At 44.7% G+C, this 17,532-nt stretch overlaps 2 protein-coding genes across 33 annotated transcripts in view; one reads left to right on the top strand and one right to left on the bottom strand.

Annotated features, from left to right (window-relative positions):
* LOC135909148 (uncharacterized) overlaps positions 1-17,532 on the top strand; it is a 758,332-nt gene that overhangs the window by 84,953 nt on the left and 655,847 nt on the right. The window lies entirely within an intron of this gene.
* LOC135909146 (roundabout homolog 2-like) overlaps positions 8,966-17,532 on the bottom strand; it is a 103,512-nt gene continuing 94,945 nt past the window's right edge. For 2 of the 3 annotated variants that reach the window (XM_065440979.2, XM_070536934.1), the window contains exons 21-26: positions 17,178-17,319; positions 16,679-16,786; positions 14,880-15,053; positions 14,523-14,630; positions 14,292-14,409; positions 8,966-9,935 (exon numbers count right to left, since the gene is read on the bottom strand). In XM_065440979.2, the coding sequence (XP_065297051.1) occupies positions 14,369-14,409; positions 14,523-14,630; positions 14,880-15,053; positions 16,679-16,786; positions 17,178-17,319 (573 nt within the window). In that variant the 3' untranslated portion in view covers positions 8,966-9,935; positions 14,292-14,368. The remainder of the gene's footprint in view (positions 9,936-14,291; positions 14,410-14,522; positions 14,631-14,879; positions 15,054-16,678; positions 16,787-17,177; positions 17,320-17,532) is intronic. The other variant, XM_070536935.1, reaches the window with a different exon arrangement.

The following is a 17,532-nucleotide window of genomic DNA, read 5'->3' as shown; positions in this document are numbered from 1 at the left end:
CTTAAGGAATTTTGACCTTATCTAATTGTCTATCTATCTTGGGCCGACCCACTGGTCCTAGTTGTCCTGTGACACAGTGATTCATTGGTCCAATAACCTAGTGGTCCAAGCTTGGACCACCATGTGTGTGCTCTTGGTCATCTTTCTCACTCCATTGTCCAGGGAAAACACGGGGAAGGCGGGAGATGGAAATTTAAGAAGGTGAGCAAAACGTGAGCAAGGTGAAAGCAGGATCCATAGTTTCGCAAATGGACTTGTCTTCTTCGTTGCTTTGAAGTCAAGGTCACTTGTCGAAACTTTGGCTCCTGCCTTCGCCTTGTTCTCCTTCTGCTCGTCGCTCCCTTGTCGTCATTCAAGCTTCGTGACCTGACTCTCATCATATCGTCGTCGTCACATCTTCTACAAAGAGCCAGTGGTTCGAACCATCGTATAGTTGGACCATGTTGCTGTTCCCTTTATGAGGCAACTAATGGAACAAACGCCAAACGCGTGGGACACCACATGCCTAGGCATCACGCTCGTCAACATGAACGGACTTGTCCGTCGGGTGTGTGCGACGGTATTAAGCGCGGAATGTACAAAACCTACTGTTCTCTTTACGACACTCTACCCCCTATACGCCAGGCGCCGATTCCCTCCCGTGCCCTTCCGTCTCGGTTGACCGGACGTGTTCTGACAAGGCGCTCTACCAAGGGGCGGCAAAGAATGAGCATGCCAGGATGGTGAAGGGTATAAGAAAGCTAGCGAGCCACCAGATGTGGTCGCATCTTCCCTTCCGTGCAAGTGCACGCACACGGAACGTGTTTATATTTATTTTTTCTTGGAGTGCGCCGGTCACACGTAACAATTTATTAAACGTCTGTTGTTTGTATTTACATCACCTCGTCTTCCCTGATGAACCTTTTCCGATGGTCAACCAGGTTCGAACTACAAGCAGACGCTGTTGAAGGTTCACAACACAGCGTCCCATTAAAACCCACTAAGTTTGTGCTCCTAGTAGTGACACCATCGTCGTTGCATCGTAGTCCTAAGGTGATATGCCGCCGTCGCCATATCACCTTCGTCGTTTTGTGGACCTAATTCCTTCTTCGTCATTCATCGTAACCATGGTGTCGTCTTACAATCATGATTATTCCACTTTTTTGTTGCCATCGTCGTATCGCGTTTGCATTAGACAGTCGCTGCCATACCGTTATACCATCGTCGTCGTGCTGTCTTGGTCGTGCCATTAACACCATTCCAGCTTCGTTATTCAGTGGCCATCATATTGTCATCGTCACGACGTCATCAGAAGCTCGTCGTAATCTCATTGTAATAATGCCGTCGTAGTTGCGTCGGCTGGCGCTCATCTTGATAAGAGCACTCTGCGAAGTGCGCATGCTCCACTAAGTGTTAAAAGCAGAGTGCCCCTTGCTAGCGGCCCCCTCTTTCTTGGCGAGCCTCAACCCACAAGCATGGGTCGATAAACGTCGTTCACCCGGAACTTGTCTGATCCTTTCGGCACGCCTGGCGCGAAACGTAACAGTCGTTATACCATCGTCATCATATGAGGATAGACATCCCATTGTGATTTCATTTCTGCCGTTGCACCGACGCCATTGCACCTTCGTCATTCTCTCATCGTCATAAAGTAGTGGTCGTGCCCTTACGTTCACGAGCGACCATACAAGCATCAGCCATAGTAAAGCGGGCCGATACCGAAAAGAGTGTATGCCGCAGGTAGCCGAAGCAAAGGAAGTCTGATGATCACCACGGAATATTTTATATAACCTTGCCTCCTGTACTATGATGTGTCGCTATATTGCTTTACGCTAACCGTATTGCCGTCGACATCCATCGCTAGATCGGTCCTGCCGTAATTTTTTTCTTTTTTTCATATAGTAGCCTTATGGTCTGTAACAATAGAGTTGGTGGTTACATGGTTTGTGGTTACATCGGGATTTGCCATGTACTGGACCCATCGAAACGTGAACCTACTGTTGGGTACCTATATTGTTGTGTTTTTTTACTATGCCCGCTCCCAATTGTCCCCGCGCTTTTCCCGGGGCGATTTCGTCAATGACGAAAAATCTTGTAACAAAATTTATAAAAAAAATATAATGAGTTATTGCGCAAACCATGACAAAATAAAGGAAAGGAACCACCTTGCACATATGCGCATTCACAGCTCCGTTTTCGTCATTTCTTTATTTTACTGGGCCATGTTCTTGGCGAAAGTTTTTTTGTATTAGCAATCAGGCACGACATTGCATTCAAATTTTTTGGCATTGGTCTTCGCCACCTTGCATACAGATATATATTTTTATAAATCTACGTCGCATCTACTTTATTCCTCAAGCGCACATGCAATGTTTTGATTTACTTCTGCCCATGATTCAGTGGTTGTTCGCTTTCTGAAAGAAGTTTCGACACATCACGGAGCGTGCTAGTCTCTTTTTTTTTATTATTCTTATATGGTGTTTAGGAGATGTTGTCGCCTTTAATTGGCGCCGGCCCCTCCTTTTCACATAGAAATTTAAGACAAACGAATAAATCATAACAAAAATAGTGAAATCTTAACAAAACAAATTTAGCTAATATAAGTACACTAATATCCCACTATAACTGAAAGACAATTCGATATCATAAAAACACAAGTTCCATTCACGCAAGCAGTCTAATGCCGCACTAAAACTGAAAGTTAACTCCGTAACATAGCAACACAGTCTAGTCACATAAGTGCACTTAAGTAAACACAAAATCCGGTCCCTTAGCTAGACTAAAATATAGGAACATCAGATATCTCGGATTAAAGTCTTTTGAAGTTAACGGAACCAGGCATTGGATTGGCTAAAGTAGGGTAAAAGAAACACATACAATGCGCTATCACATTTAAACACTCTATTCATTATTTTCCGAGTATATTGCTCGCTCCTGAAAATCTTTTATGGGCCCATAACACTCGTCTTTGCAATGAGTATGTTGGGGAAGGACCTAATATCTTCCTGAGGCTGAAGAGCCGGCGATCTAAGGCCACTAAATCAAGTGCTAAGAGTTGTCTGTGTGTGTCGTGTCGCGGACATTCTAGCAGAAGATGCTGTACATCTTGATCAGTGTGGCCACAAGTGCATTCCGCACTATCAGTTCTTTAAATTTTATGTAGAAAGGGTTTTGGGTACGCGGTACCGAGACGCAGACTGTAAATCGGCGTTTCAAAGGCTCTGGTTGTATTTAATGTGGGCGGGACGTTATATTGGGTCAAAAAAGAAAACAAAATCTACTAGCCTCATCGATATTGCTCAGTATAAATCCTTCGAGTTAGAATTCCTTTAAGATAGACTTGTGACAATAAGAACACCTACAAAGCGGGAACAGTTACATTACACATGATAAAGTGAAGAGGACCCAAACAAAATCACCGACGATGAATAGCACCAACAACTTGTCAATGCGCTCCTGTCTTTTTTTTCTCTCTCTCTTTTTTAACGTATGCCTCAGATCCGCGACGCCACTATTGAGACGTCTCTCTTAAGGCAGGCTTCCCCTATGGTAGAAATAATCGAAGAATAAAAACACAACCAATGCTGTAGACTAGTCTCAGTGAACCTGTTCACGCGTCGCCGCTGTTTTATTCATTCGCCACTCATTTCTGTGTTCTACACTCTCCATCGACCGAATGGCTCTTGAACGAATCTTTATCTACACATCTGCCGTTGCGGCGCCTTTTCTTGCACTCTATCTCCGAGGCAGGTTTTCTTTGTACTGTGTTTAGGGACGTGTTATTCAACCGCGAAGAGGCGGTATATGCAACGGATCTCGTCAATGTTTCTTTCCTTCACCCTTACTACATCTTGTTTCGATCGTCCTCCTTCTAGTATGCAACGTTTTGCTCTTGTGTTTTTGCTTCGCGCTTCCTTGTTATTCTTTGAAGTATGATTCGAGGCGAGCTTCCCAACATCTCGTGTCTCTATTCTATTAGTTGTATTTGTTTCCGAACTCGTCTTCTCTTGCTACCACCTTCTCTCTACTTTTATTTTCCCCCGCTCCATCTCTTTGTTCCTAAAGTACGCGTCACTGATTACCACACATGCGATGCTTCTCGGAGAGCATGGCAGAAGCAGACAAGTGCCGTACTGAAGACGCCCGCACCAGCCCCAGCCCCATTCCCCAACCCAGTAAAGTGTGGGGAGTTAAACTAAGGCGCCACGGTGTCGCGCCGGTACTTAGGGAGCGTCACCCGTCTTTCGAGCCTCCCTCTTTGCCTTGTTTTTGTTACCCTTGGCCTGTTCACTTATCCTTTTAAACTGCGCAGATATCGAGCGTGGGGACACGGTGAACAGCAGGTGTACGTATCACTTGTCACTCGCACAACTGTTTCTGAATACATTTACGGCGTGTCGCCCGGAGGTCGCGACATTGCTGTGTCGCTTGCTTCCGTTCTCTCATCAGTAGTTCCCGAGGAGTCGAGGAGGCCATCGGCGCTAGCGCGCAACATAAATAATTGCCCAGTGAGAGAGCGATCCCAGCGCAGTATCTATGACCCACTGTGTTGTTTAAACATATTCACCACACGTTTGTTGAAAATAAGTCTTAACCCAGAAACGTTTTTGGTCAGACCTATAACGATGTTTATTTCTAAATTTGTCTTCACAAAAAATAATAATAAGCGATGAATAGAGCCGAATACATTTTCTCAAAGGTAATGCTTGTGATGATAACCAACAGGTGGAATGCGGCAGGCGACGCATTTGGAAAATCAGGCCATCTCGTTGTACTTACTGTACTTTTGCATAGTAATAAATGTAGGGAGGGAAGTAAAGTAAAACTAGTCAATTACTTTTCTGGTATTGCTCAATTACTTTCGGGGAGCAGTAAATGGTAATCGTAATCGATCACAGTATGGAAAGGAATACCAATTGTTATCGCTAACTTTCTAACTGTATCGTGTAAAAGTGTGCTTACAACCATTCTGTGCAGCGCTAGCAGAAAGTTGTTACTAAAAACATTTCCAGCGTATCTTAGCTATCGCTGTTTTCAATTTATTTGAGTGCATGAAGGCTACTGCAAGTAAGAACACTCCGTGTTCCGCCTGAGTCTCATGAAGTCTTTCAGTGACGAGAACTGCCGCCTACAGAGGTTACAAATCCCCAACTGCTCAAGTATGTTCCTGCTTGTCGGTCACCACATCCTCAAGTGATTTCGATGCTAAATGGGAAAATTCAACGCGGAGATGTTTTGTGTGCTGGAAAAACTCTTTATTTGGTAGGAAAAAAGTACTCGATAGAAAACCAGAACATGGTGTGGAGTTTGAGGCTAGGCTACGCACAGGGTTGCTTGCTTTGAAGTTTGCCGCGCACGAGCGAACTTTTATATGGGTAGAAAACACGCATTACGGGCGTTCATCAAACAATGGTATTGCTCTATTTTATTGCAAAGCACATACCTTTCCAGCTAATCTGAGAATTCTTAAGCTCTGCAGTAAAGCTTTTATTAGTACTGCAGCGAAGGAAACTTTCAGTTCGTTTTTTTATCAAGTATTTTCCGAATACTTTTTTTCTCAAGGCCTTCTTGTAAAAGGATGATGTTCAATAGTGTATTTATTGGCTGTGTTCCTTGCGTATCTGTTTGTTTGGATGAATACAAACAATTATTATAGTTGGCTCGTTTTTGCAGGGAGTCCGCGGTAGCGAAAGGGTCAAGGCATTAAGTTTTTTGCACTGACACTGGGGATATATGGCACAACTGAAATTGGGTCACGGGTATCTGCACTATTTGGAAGACAATAAACATAACTGACTCGTCATCCCGGCCCTGCGAAAATAGATGTCCAGCGAAGCCGTCGAAAACCACAACTGTAACTGCTGAGGGGAGTGTGCAATGCTTTATGGCTTTAGAGTAATGATAGTAATGGGAGTAACTGTAATGTTGACAGCAAATCGCTGCCGATAGCGGTGCTGCAAATAACATTGAAATCAGTTGATAGGCTGGCTATTTTATAAACGAAAGGCTAGTGATGTCACTCCCCACGCAGCAAGCTGCCGTCGCCGTGGCAGCTTGTGCAACAGCAATTTTCCCCGGGAAACGTATGCGGGGAGCGCTAGGTGCTTCGCATTGCATGTAGGCGCAGGAGTGCTTTATCATCAATTATGTGTTTCCGAAGCTCGTTTTGAGCTTGTTCTTAATGGAAGCGTAGGCTGTCCTGTATTTTGTATGCGTGATTCCAAAGAATGTATGCACTGTTCGCTTCACTTCCCTGAGTGTTTGTAGCCACTGCCTTACGGTGGCATGGGCCATCACATTTGTGGTATGATTCACTGATGATGGTAGTTTTCTGTTGACTTTATGCTACGAAGAAATCCAGGGATCCTAGGCACAAACAACTTCGCTGCAGAATGTCGGTAAACAGAGGCTGATGTGTCAATGAACTGTTGGTGGAGCCAACAACGATGATGGTGCGAAGTGAACGCCATGCTACTCAGCCACCTAAGCTGCTCTGGCTCTCCACAGGATTTGCATCCGATGCCTGCTTTCCCCTTCCTACTTAGCGCAGGGCGCAAGCAGCATTGCAGAGTCACACGCCAACAGCACCGGTATTTGAACCAAGAACGTTCGTTGTGGCTCTTTGTTGTCTACGGAATAACTTGGCCTTGAATTTCCTTCCGGCCTGACGAGCATACCCACAATCTGCGCTCTGAAATTCGCCAAGGTCACAACTGTATACGAAAGCCACATGTACACATCAAATACTTAATTCAGTATTTCTTTCTGCGAAAGAACACGGCACTGGCACCACGGTTCCGTAGCTACTAGCTGCACGTAAGCAAAACTATTCCATGGCGTCGTTTCTCGTTTGCATGTGATTATCGCTATCAAATTTAACTTTATTCAGATCTCTTGTTCAGGTATGAAGCGTGCAGCTATATACTAATCATTCAGGCTGAAAAACGACCACTAGCATTAAGCAATAAGCGCAGGAGCACTCCATAAAATTTCATTATGCATGTTGCCTTTTATTTTTGTTTTAACACATCTATTTGTTGTCATTGTATGTCCCGCGGTACATACAAGAGCATCAAGCTGTGGAGCATGTTGGCGTGCTCTTTCAGTATTATCATCTTGCACCGATAATGCGAAGTGCGTTTAAGCACTTTCGTTGTCATCCATTTGTACGCAATATAATGGGTGCTTTTCGAAGTGCGTGGTAATAAAGATGGTGGCTGCTGTCCTGTTGAAAGACGAGGTAAGCGTCTGGTCTAGTGCGCTAACATACGTCGTATGTCGTTGGTGGCTAAGGCCGTTATGTGTTTGAAAAAAATTCGGCAGGGACACTTAAGACTGCTTACGTGGAGAAATGCGAAATCAGTATACCATTTCTAGACCTCGGAACGTTGTGAACGCGCTCATCGCATTCAGGCACGCATGCATTTCATGGTTGCTTGCGTAACAATCATCTTTACCGGGAAGCGTATGCGCTTCACGTTGCATGTAGGCGCAGATGCGCCTGATCATTAATTATTTTGTTCGGATTCTTGTTTTGAGCTTGTTCTTTATTGAAACGCATGCTGTTCTATTGAAAGGCATGTTGCTGCTGCTGCTTGCTGGCACACGGCGTCGGAGGGTGGTTTAGAGTGTGTGTATACACGACAGGAGAGCGACACAGAAGAAAGGCAGCATGAGAAACTCGTTTGGGCTTTTGCACCACCTTGAATGTGCACAATTATCTCTGGAGGTCCCTGGGTGTCGCTACATTATCCTCTTGAGAGCTGTAATTTCGAGACCCCCCGGAAAAGCATTGCAGAAATTGCGGTGCTTACCTTTCTACTAACGTGCAAGTCCACTGAGAAGGTAAACTGAATGGTAGAGAGGAGGCAGAGACTGGGCAGAATCGACGCAGTCGAGAAACGAGTGTATAACAGCCTTGCAACTCTTCGGTCGTAGCTTCCATACAGCGAAATGGGGGTGGGGAGGAGCTAACATGAGAAGGCAAGCAAACGCTACTGCTATTCACACGACAGCGGATGTGGTCAAACGAGATAAATCTAAATTCAAGGCGTGGTACGGTACGTGTCTGCTATTTCTGAAAAATAAACACCGGGCAGAGCCACAATAAAGCGTACCGTAAGGTCTAGGCGACACTACGGAAGCGGACACACGTAAAATCCACACTTCTGTGCCTGTAGCGGTATCTTGGTGGCTATGGCGTTGTTCGAGGTCCAGCCGCCTTTCGACGGGGGCGAAATAAAAAAAAACGCTCGTACACTTAGATTTAGGTATATGGTAAACAAAACTGCAGTGTCAAAATTTAATCTAGAGTCTGTCACTACGGCGTACCCCATAATCCGATTCTGCATTTGGCACGTACAGACCCATAATTCAATAAAAGGTTAATTCTTCTGCCACGGTGATATGTGCCATATGAGGCAATAAATATGCTGAATCCTCTCAGATGTTATGACTTATGCGGCACAACGAAACCTCGAGCAGGCACCTCGCTCTGTGTGTTCTGCGTGCTACGCAGAGAAACACTAGTCGAGCACGCAAGGTAGCGTGTACCATCAACTCACCACTCTCCGGTTGTACTAAACGTTGAAGAAATTAAACGTTCGCCGTCAACGTCACCGCTAATTATCATCAGTCAAAGCAAACATCCAAGAAAGCTTCGCTTGCATTGATTCCCACATTGCGTGCGGTCAGCATAACTTTTTTTATGGGGGCTTTCAATATTACTACCTTAGATCTAAACCGCTTCCTTTCGTCCTTTATTCAATATAGCAATGAACAACTCACCTGACCAGATGCATGCTCGCGCAGACAACACAACAGATTATGCAAGTCCCATAAATGATTGGCATCACTCAATTTTGAACGTGGCCCGTAGGTGTAGCTTGTTGGTAAAATTGTAAACATTTCACCAAAAGAAATGGGGTGAACACGGCGGCTCATTCAACTTTGCGCTTATTTGGCTTCTTTTTTTATTACTGGGAAGAATGGTTGGGCGAAACATCGTGCTACCGCTCTCCTCATTAATCATGACATACCAGCTAGCCCAAACGGCTAGAATTTTAAGTTTACTTTTTATTGCTTGGTTGTTCACTATCCACTTCTCTAGGTATTAGGTTGCAGGCAATGATCTTTCATCCTAGCGAACACACATATGGCCAAGTTTTCGTAAGTTGGCGGCAGTGACTTTTATTTCTAGCGAGTTTCTCTTACTTTGTACACACATTTTCAAACCTGCAAATGTTCATTTAAATAAAAACTTGCAACAATAAATTAAAGTGTGAGGACAATCAACCCACGCACATTTACCTATGCACAAAACCGAGGAGTGAAACGGATAGCAAATGCTTTGCCACCTAGGACGAATTCCCTAGAGCGGGGTGTCAATCATCACAATAAAACAACATGTAGAGCTGAGTCCAGTGATATGCTTGGAAATGGCCAGCAGTGGGTGGCTGTTGGCAGGCGCTTGGGATAGCCACCACTGATTGCGCTGAGTTTCAACACACACACAAATAGTTGTGTTCGCGTCCACGTGTGCACGTCGAGGGTGAAATCTTCACAAATGTCTCACGTAACGTAAGCACACGCGCACATACATACACGCACCACACACTCGTGCACCCTCGGAACGTACAGCCGCCTCTTCATGAGGTGCGTCTCGTTGTCTTAACATTGCATGGCACTTCATATTTGGCACATATCACATGGTCTTGCATAATTTGCTTCTCCCGTAAGCGGAGACGCTCTCTTTTTCTCAGCGACTGAAAGGACTGCTACGAAGGTAACACCAAAGGCTGGCACTAGAGCGCTTTCCATAAATATCTTTGCATCCGTATTTGGCAGGATATCGCTTAGTTATTCCACAGGAAGGTCGTCACTGTTTGTCGAAAGCACAGGAGCACATTAGCTGAAGAAAGGACACGTTTCGCGTAGATCCCTGATGCAGGAGTCCACTGAAATGCAAATAATAAGGAAGAAGTTTAGTGAAAGGTTACGTCATTTCTCACACATAGAATAATAGCTTTCCAACTTGACCTGTATTCAGACATACCCCTTTATGTAGATGATTGCGTTTTGTAGCGCCTAATAACAAATGCATTAGACTTTTCCACTCACCACGATGACCTCCTACAAGTTAAAGCATTGTGCAGGGAATGGTTGATGTCCCTCTACGTCAATAAGCACTCACAGGCGTGTTTTCATTTTCCGTCGTGATTACGTAGTGTCATTCTACTCTCTTAACAACGTTACTCTAATACAGGACGAGACATATAAATACCTAGGAGCCCATACCTCTTGTGATTTACCTTTAACCCACGATACCAATCAGTTAACCTATTTCTGCAATTGCTTGTTAAATTATTTGTGTAGCGCCGTGTCGTCATCATCGCCCTCAGTCAAAATTCTTGCCGATAAAGCCTGTGGCATAAAGCTCAAGAACAGGAATAAGATGCCTCAGAAAAGCTGGCCAACATTTCGATAGGAGCCATAATTCGACATAAAATATTATGCATGTTCCGGTTTTAATAATGATCACGTTAACGTGATTAATACTATTGAATTGGTCTAGAAGCGAGCTGCCACCTATAGGTACATTCCTTCCGACTAATTTTGTGCCATAAGGATCGCATCTTTAAAATTCCGGTTGTGCCTTACCTCGCCCTCCTACGAGGCAGAACTGGCCGTTTTCGTTCATTTTTCTGGTTGTGTCGTTCACCACACCCAGGTAACCAAATAATCAATCCAGCGCATCGTTTCTGCCACCTGACGCATCCCAGTGCAGCGCATCCAACACGTACCCATTGCACTACGGATTAACCTTCTCTCTCTCTCTTTTTGTGCACACAGCCCGGGGATGGAATGCCCCCTTTTTTAACATCGCCCTCACAACTAAAATTCTTCTTTTGAAAGCTTCAAGCCATGTTTCAAGTCATGCCACTTATCCTGACCAGTCAATTTTTTGTGCACCCACCCCTCAAGTAACGGCACGTTTTTGGTACTTCTGAGGTATTCTGAATTATTTAATTAATTAATTAATTAATTGATTAATTAATTAATTAATTAATTAATTAATATTTTAATTAATTAGTAATTTAATTCATTAATGTTGGGATCATGAAGGTGAAATAAATTTTGCTCTAACTTAAGCTTTTTACTGGTGCTTATGCTTTGATTCCAATTTCTTAATCTCATTTGAACGACTAACATTCGTTTGTATGGATGTTAAAATATAGAGTTGTCATTTTCAACGCCCACGCTTCTAATGTGCAGAGCAGGAACTCGCGAAGAAAAAAATAAGTCGCATAGTATACTGCAATGCACTGTCCGTTCTCAAATACTCTACGTTCAATTTTGAATCGTCAGTCTTAACCCATAAGCACAAGTGCTCCTCCTAAGCACGCATAAACACCTGTACTTAAGCTTTAACTATTGCCGCTCCTGCCCTTAAAAAAGCGGTACATTGTATTGAGAAACTAAAAATAGACATTTGAACGAGTAACTTTCCAGACTGAGTGGTTTGGTAACGTCGCCTCAGACATCGACAATCAGCACAGGAATCCTAAACGACTGTTTCTTTTTGTTCACGCTATACAACGTATCGCATTTTTGTTTCTGTTGAGTGGTATCCATGCTGTACATTCAAACATTTGTGAGCAAGTAATTTCGAGGTCTTTCCTCGATTTACGCCTACTACTCGCTATACTGACATATAAGTGGTACGATGTTCACTTTTCACTTTATTTTGGTGATAACATGTTGCGGCGTTCAACAAATTGTAGCAAATCATCAATGAATTACTTATAAATATACATGAATTCCGGCGTCACATTCATCTGTTTTAGCAAAAGGCCTTTATTCTTCTCCACTCTGAAAACAGACAGCTCAAGAAACTTTGCCAATTGTTATCCTGTTGTCAGGAGTTTAATAGCCAATTGCGTGACCTTTGCGTGACCGAGGCGTTTTACTGTGGCGGCGGCTGCGTATGGTGGGCCTGAACGCGACTGCGGGCGCCGTATCTTGATAGCGACCTGCCATGGGGGCGTAGGCTAGGTTCACCGAGGGCTGGCAGCTTGTGTGCGGTGTGTTCTCGCTGCTTGGCTCGCGTTGAAGCCAGAGGCAGCACGAAGTTAAATTTGCTCGCTGCGGCTGCCGCGCTTCCTGATGCCATTGTTTTGAAAGCCAGTGTTCGCAGTCATCGAGTTAATTGTGTTCACGTATGCTTCTGCACGCGTGATACCGTGCTTTTTAACTTAGTTTTTAAGCGAAGGTTTCCAAGTTTGCACAGCCGATAAAACTACCATCCTTACTTGGTATAGCTGTATAATAATTTGCTACTGCGATCGATGCGTCGCCTTTAGGCTGCTTTTTTTGTTTCTTTGATCACCATACATCCGGCGTGAACCCCGTAGTTTTCTTGTCGTTTCCAGATAATTCTGTAGACACGCTGCTTCTGTGGCAGGATTGGGTGAGGATTATGTCATTACTGCAGACTTCAACCCATTGGTTCCCTTCTCTGCTTAAAAACGTCATCTGGTTGTGAACGTAATGGTTACAGGGAAGAAAACTGCTTACATAAGGACCTTAAAAGAAACCGATTCGGTGCTAAAAGCTGCCTGTGCTAATGCAGTGCAGCCTGAAAAAACACTTGAGAAGGTAGACGTGCTAACTGGTCGTAATGATTACCTTGCCAGCAACGTTTACAATACAGGTATTCAGAGGCAAAACACCTTCGACATAAACAATCAGCTCCAAGCATATTAAAAGATTGCTTCTGAAAGTCAACGCGCACAACAAAATTAGTGGTTAAGTCACTGAACCCACGCAAGTCAGTTTAGTTGACAATTACATTACGTTTCCGTTGCAAACATTTCTAGAAGCACCAGAGGAAGCTGACTGCTTACAGATAGTACGACATGAACAGCAGTAGATCATTAAAATTTGTACTCTTGCAGCCATCGCCCTCGCTTACACGTAGAAGAGTGTAATCCCTCTCGCGTCCTTCAGAGATACTCAGCACAAAATTGCGCGAATTATTCTTGACATGCAATCCCAGGCGCTGTCTTTGGGCACGCACTAAGGATCTGGCGTAAAACGCCCAGTTGTTGCGTTTATGAGATATAATTGTAATATCTTTACGTCCAAATGTCTAAACTGTAGGTCGAGCGTTCTTTTAAGCACTGGTTCTATATATATGATGCATGTATACAAGCCTTGCCCCCTCAACAACATTCTATCTTCATACGAGGAACAGACATGTTTAGCTAGAGAAGGAGTGGTATTTCTCACAAAAGCTAAAGCAGATCTTGAAGGGCGATACAGTGGAGAGATTCAAATAAATGTTTGCCGCATTTTGCATCTGGATTAAATTTTCTACACAAGAATTTTAAAGAGAGTCTTTGTTTGCCTCTTCTCCTGACTTTCCGGCCGATGCTGTTGCCGTTATGGTCTTGGCGAGAGTGCCACTAGGTTTCTTGCAAAATTCCGAGATGGCGCTCACCTCCGCGCCTCCCGAATGGCGCCTCGGTGGCAGCTTTCACGGTTTGTCCACATCGTACGTGCTGTGCTTGCTTCCCTATGCGACAAAACTGCAGGCGCTGGGCTGTGGAGGTCGCAAGCTGGGCTGTGATAGTGTCAACATTACAATCGTCCATAGCCTGAAGAGAGCGCTTGCAGCTGGCGTCTCAACAGCGTGCTGGCCGCGTATGCAAAAGAGCACGTAAACACGGGCCAGCAAAATGGCTCCAAAGCGTGCGCTCAGCGTCGAGGACACCCAGTCCCGGAAGAAGCGTCGCACAGAACAGGAGCGTCTTCGCTAGGCAGCGAAAGGTGGTGCAAACCGCGAATGTATGCTGGCTCGAAGACGTGAGGCAAGACAACGACGCGTGGCGGCCATGGAAGACAACAAGCGTGATGAGGACCACGACCAGAAGAGGCAAGCAGAGCAATAATAATGGTCAATGAAAGCAAACAGCACCGCAAGCTTCGCCTTACATCGATTCCCATAGTGAGTGGGATCCGCTTATTTTTTGCCATATCTCCTACATAGAGGCTAGGCACGGTTTGTAGAGATAAAAGTGGTTTTTGTACAAAATGTGTGCTCAAGTGATTGCTCGTTTAATTCCATTACTCCCCTGCTAAAGTCAGCAATTTCTTTCTGAATATATCTACAGCTTTTTATAGCTCTGCAGACGCTGGATCCTCGATGTGTGCCCCGTGTATTAGACATACACTTTCCCGCCTTTAAATGTGAGGCCCATTTCATTGTCGCTTATTATTTATATTCACACATAAAGTTTACTGTTACTTACCTTCAGTCTTGTGCATAGATGAGCTTTCTTGAGCGTGCCGGATTGCTCCCTCCCCTGGAAACTTCTGACTAGGTGGGCTAAAGGACAACGGCTGAATCTGGGAATTGGATTCTGCAAACTGCGAGAACATTGCATACCATCAATGCTCAGCGCCAGCCAACGTATTATTAGATTTTCTTCCTTAGTCACAATTATTTTAAACTGTTCTTATTTTCTTTTGTTTACACTTACCGTTATTCTTCACTTGATGAATTAGCGTTTTGCTCCTATGTTGATGTGCGTGCGCGACATCGTTATCTTCCTGGTGATTCAGTCCCCCCGGACTATTGTTCCCACCACCTACACAATAAAAGAGTCATTCTAATAACGAGCTATAAATGATCATCTCCATTATATGACGATCTGTTATGACCTATTTAAGAGCATAGTTCTGAGTCCTTAATTTTTTTAACGGAAGTGCTCTAGCTGCAAGTATTTTTAACGATGGTGTTGAATTACACCGAGCAATGAAAAAGCATAAACATGCAGATTTTGTTAGGAGACATCTTAACTTAATGGACGCTCTATCTAAATCCGCAAGAGACTTACCTCGCCTTGCTGCTGGGCGTTCTGTCATGATGGTTGACCCGTTGACTCGATGATCAGCAATTTTTGCTGCCTTCGAAAATGCCCTGGCAAAGTCCACTTCATTGTAGACAGAGTCATCGTATGAACTTGCTCCGCTAGAGCAGCCACTTGTGCAGGAGCTGTTGCTCTGCTCAGCTGCACTCGTCCACGAAGGAGCGGTGTTATAGAACAGCACAAACGTGTAAATATTTAGGCCACTCTGCAAGGGTCCTTTAAGCAAACAATCATAACATGCATTCGCAGTGCAGGAATACCCCGCTGTGTGGTGAACACATCATACTTAATGGAACCCTACAATGCGTCACAGAAAGAAAGTGATCGCGATGAAGTGCCGTAATTTTTCCGTCTGTAAATGAGCATCTCTGCAATAGAGTGCCGGGGCGCATATTTACATATTATTCCGCGGTAGCTATCATAGAGCGGATGCTTAAAGTGGGTTCCCGCCGTCACCAATGGCGCACCCGTCGTCCAGCTGTCCCGCTATCGACGGCGCATGCGCCACTCGTGCACAAAACGTAAGTGGGTCTCGAGAAATGCGGAGCGTGCTTGGCTGCCTAAATAACAAAGCGAAGTGAACGTACCACTAACGCTCCGCTAAATTGGCTCGCTGGCGGTAGCCGTAAGGCGTTGTGGTTTCCAGTGGTGCGATGGGCGTTTTGCGTACGCATGTTTTAAGCGAACCAGCGTTCCTGCTGAACTGCTGTGTATATGATACTGAAACATTGTAGAGGCTGACGGAATTAATTGATGGTTGGTTTGTGGAGAGGCGGTTGCGGGCTGTGAGTAGCTGGAGGTGTGGCAGCAACAGAAAGAACGGGAGGGATCTGTTAAGCTTTATTGATTAGTTGGCGCAAGAGATTGCGTCGCAAGATGAAGGGGAATTGCGTGACAAAAAGCCGAGATTGATGCAAGCATTTACGTAATCGCACTTTGGCGTTAGAGTAAACGCAAAAGATTCACATGCACCTACTTCTACCCTGTGTAGAATCTGCGAAATCGTTACGCATTCCCAAGGTTTAAACAAGGTCGTCTAATGGCGTAGAAATTGCCGAGGTTTGACCAGCGCACACTTTTTGGCTGCGCGCGCAGCCGTATGTTGGTCGGAAATAGGAACTCGCCCTTTCCATGCACAACATATCTCAATAAACTGCTATGTTGCCGGCACATATGATATTTACTTGAGGAGTCAATGCTTCTGAATAGCAGTAATGGTAACCGACCACATATACCGAGAATGCCGGATGTACCAGCCTGATCATCCGGGCAGCATGCATCAGCGAAGGCTTTCAGAAGGTCAACCCTTCCATACAGGTGCTGCTTTCCGAATTTATTTCATTAGACACTGCTTACGCAGGCCTGGGTTTACATGTGCAGTGGTATAGCGTTGAGAGGGCGGAAACTTCCATCGAGGTTTTTCACCAAACCATACGATCTAGCTGTGGCCTAAATAACGCAGCCACGATGACGTCGCAGAGAAGGTCCCTTTCATTTATTCTCCGTGCTGGCTTCTGTATACCCAACGTTTAAGAAGCTTCAGGCCTGTGTGATATAGCCATATAGCCAGGCCATGTCGGAACAGCCGAGTTACGCACTTGTCATAAATGCTCGTCGAAACACTACTTGCAGTGAAAATGTGATTAGCATCGGCCTGTAAAATTTTTACCAGTTACCGAAATAAATCTTAGTAAAAAACAGGGAGATGTAGCTTTCGCGTACTTCAAGTGCTCCCTGAAGTAACATTTCATATTAGGAGTCCTCACCCTCGCTTGACACACAATCTGTGTCCCCAGCCAAGCTGGACTGTAGTGACGGTCTTCGTGACATGTCCTCCATATCTGAATCTGCATCAGCCTCCTGGTAAATATGACCTGAGAAAGGGAAGACTGGTTAAGGTCAGAAATGGGAGGTCCATTACATCGTTAAAATGAGGTCAGCAAGGTTTAGGAGAGTAGGTAAATTAACCGTTCACCTCACGATCTAATCAACAAAGGCAAACCTCGAAAAAAAAAATAAGCCGGATGCATTTGTATCGTTTCAGCTTTCTTCGTTGTACGTTATGTACTGCGTGTACAATATTGTGAGCTTGCACTAATTCACACTGTTAATAGGTTTTCCCAACACAATTCAAGTAAAAATTACCACTACCACACGGAGATTCATCTAGTTATCCCAATGGTGTATTTCGCTCATGCCGACACATAATTTGTAGCTGGCTAGAGCGGTTGACCGCACTAGACGACAGTGAATAGTGTCACTGACCATTGAGGTTCCTCAACTGTGCTCTTGATTCCTCTGCGAGACCCAAAGACGGAGGGTCGCTGTCTAGTGATGGCAAGGATGATTGCGCTGCCAAGTCCATGAGCGCGCTGCTGAGTAATTCCTGTCGTCGACAGCCTTGCGCCTGCAACAATTTCAACAAATATATTGGTCTCTGAGGCAAAAAAGGAATGGCTCTCTTCGAAGAGGGTTGAACAGAATCTCTGAGTTTTTATGGACTCTCGAAAGGAGTCCTTTGGCGAGAGTGCTTGAAGTCGCGGCAGTTAACGCGCCCATCTGAGGTGCCAAAATGCGTGTGCGCCACTAAGGTGAAGCTGTAAAAACAGGGCTCTTATGC

Source organism: Dermacentor albipictus, chromosome 4, assembly GCF_038994185.2.
Source record: "Dermacentor albipictus isolate Rhodes 1998 colony chromosome 4, USDA_Dalb.pri_finalv2, whole genome shotgun sequence".
Taxonomy (NCBI): Eukaryota; Metazoa; Arthropoda; class Arachnida; order Ixodida; family Ixodidae; genus Dermacentor; species Dermacentor albipictus.
Note: the sequence above shows the minus strand (reverse complement) of the source record. Positions and strands in the feature narration are given on the sequence as shown.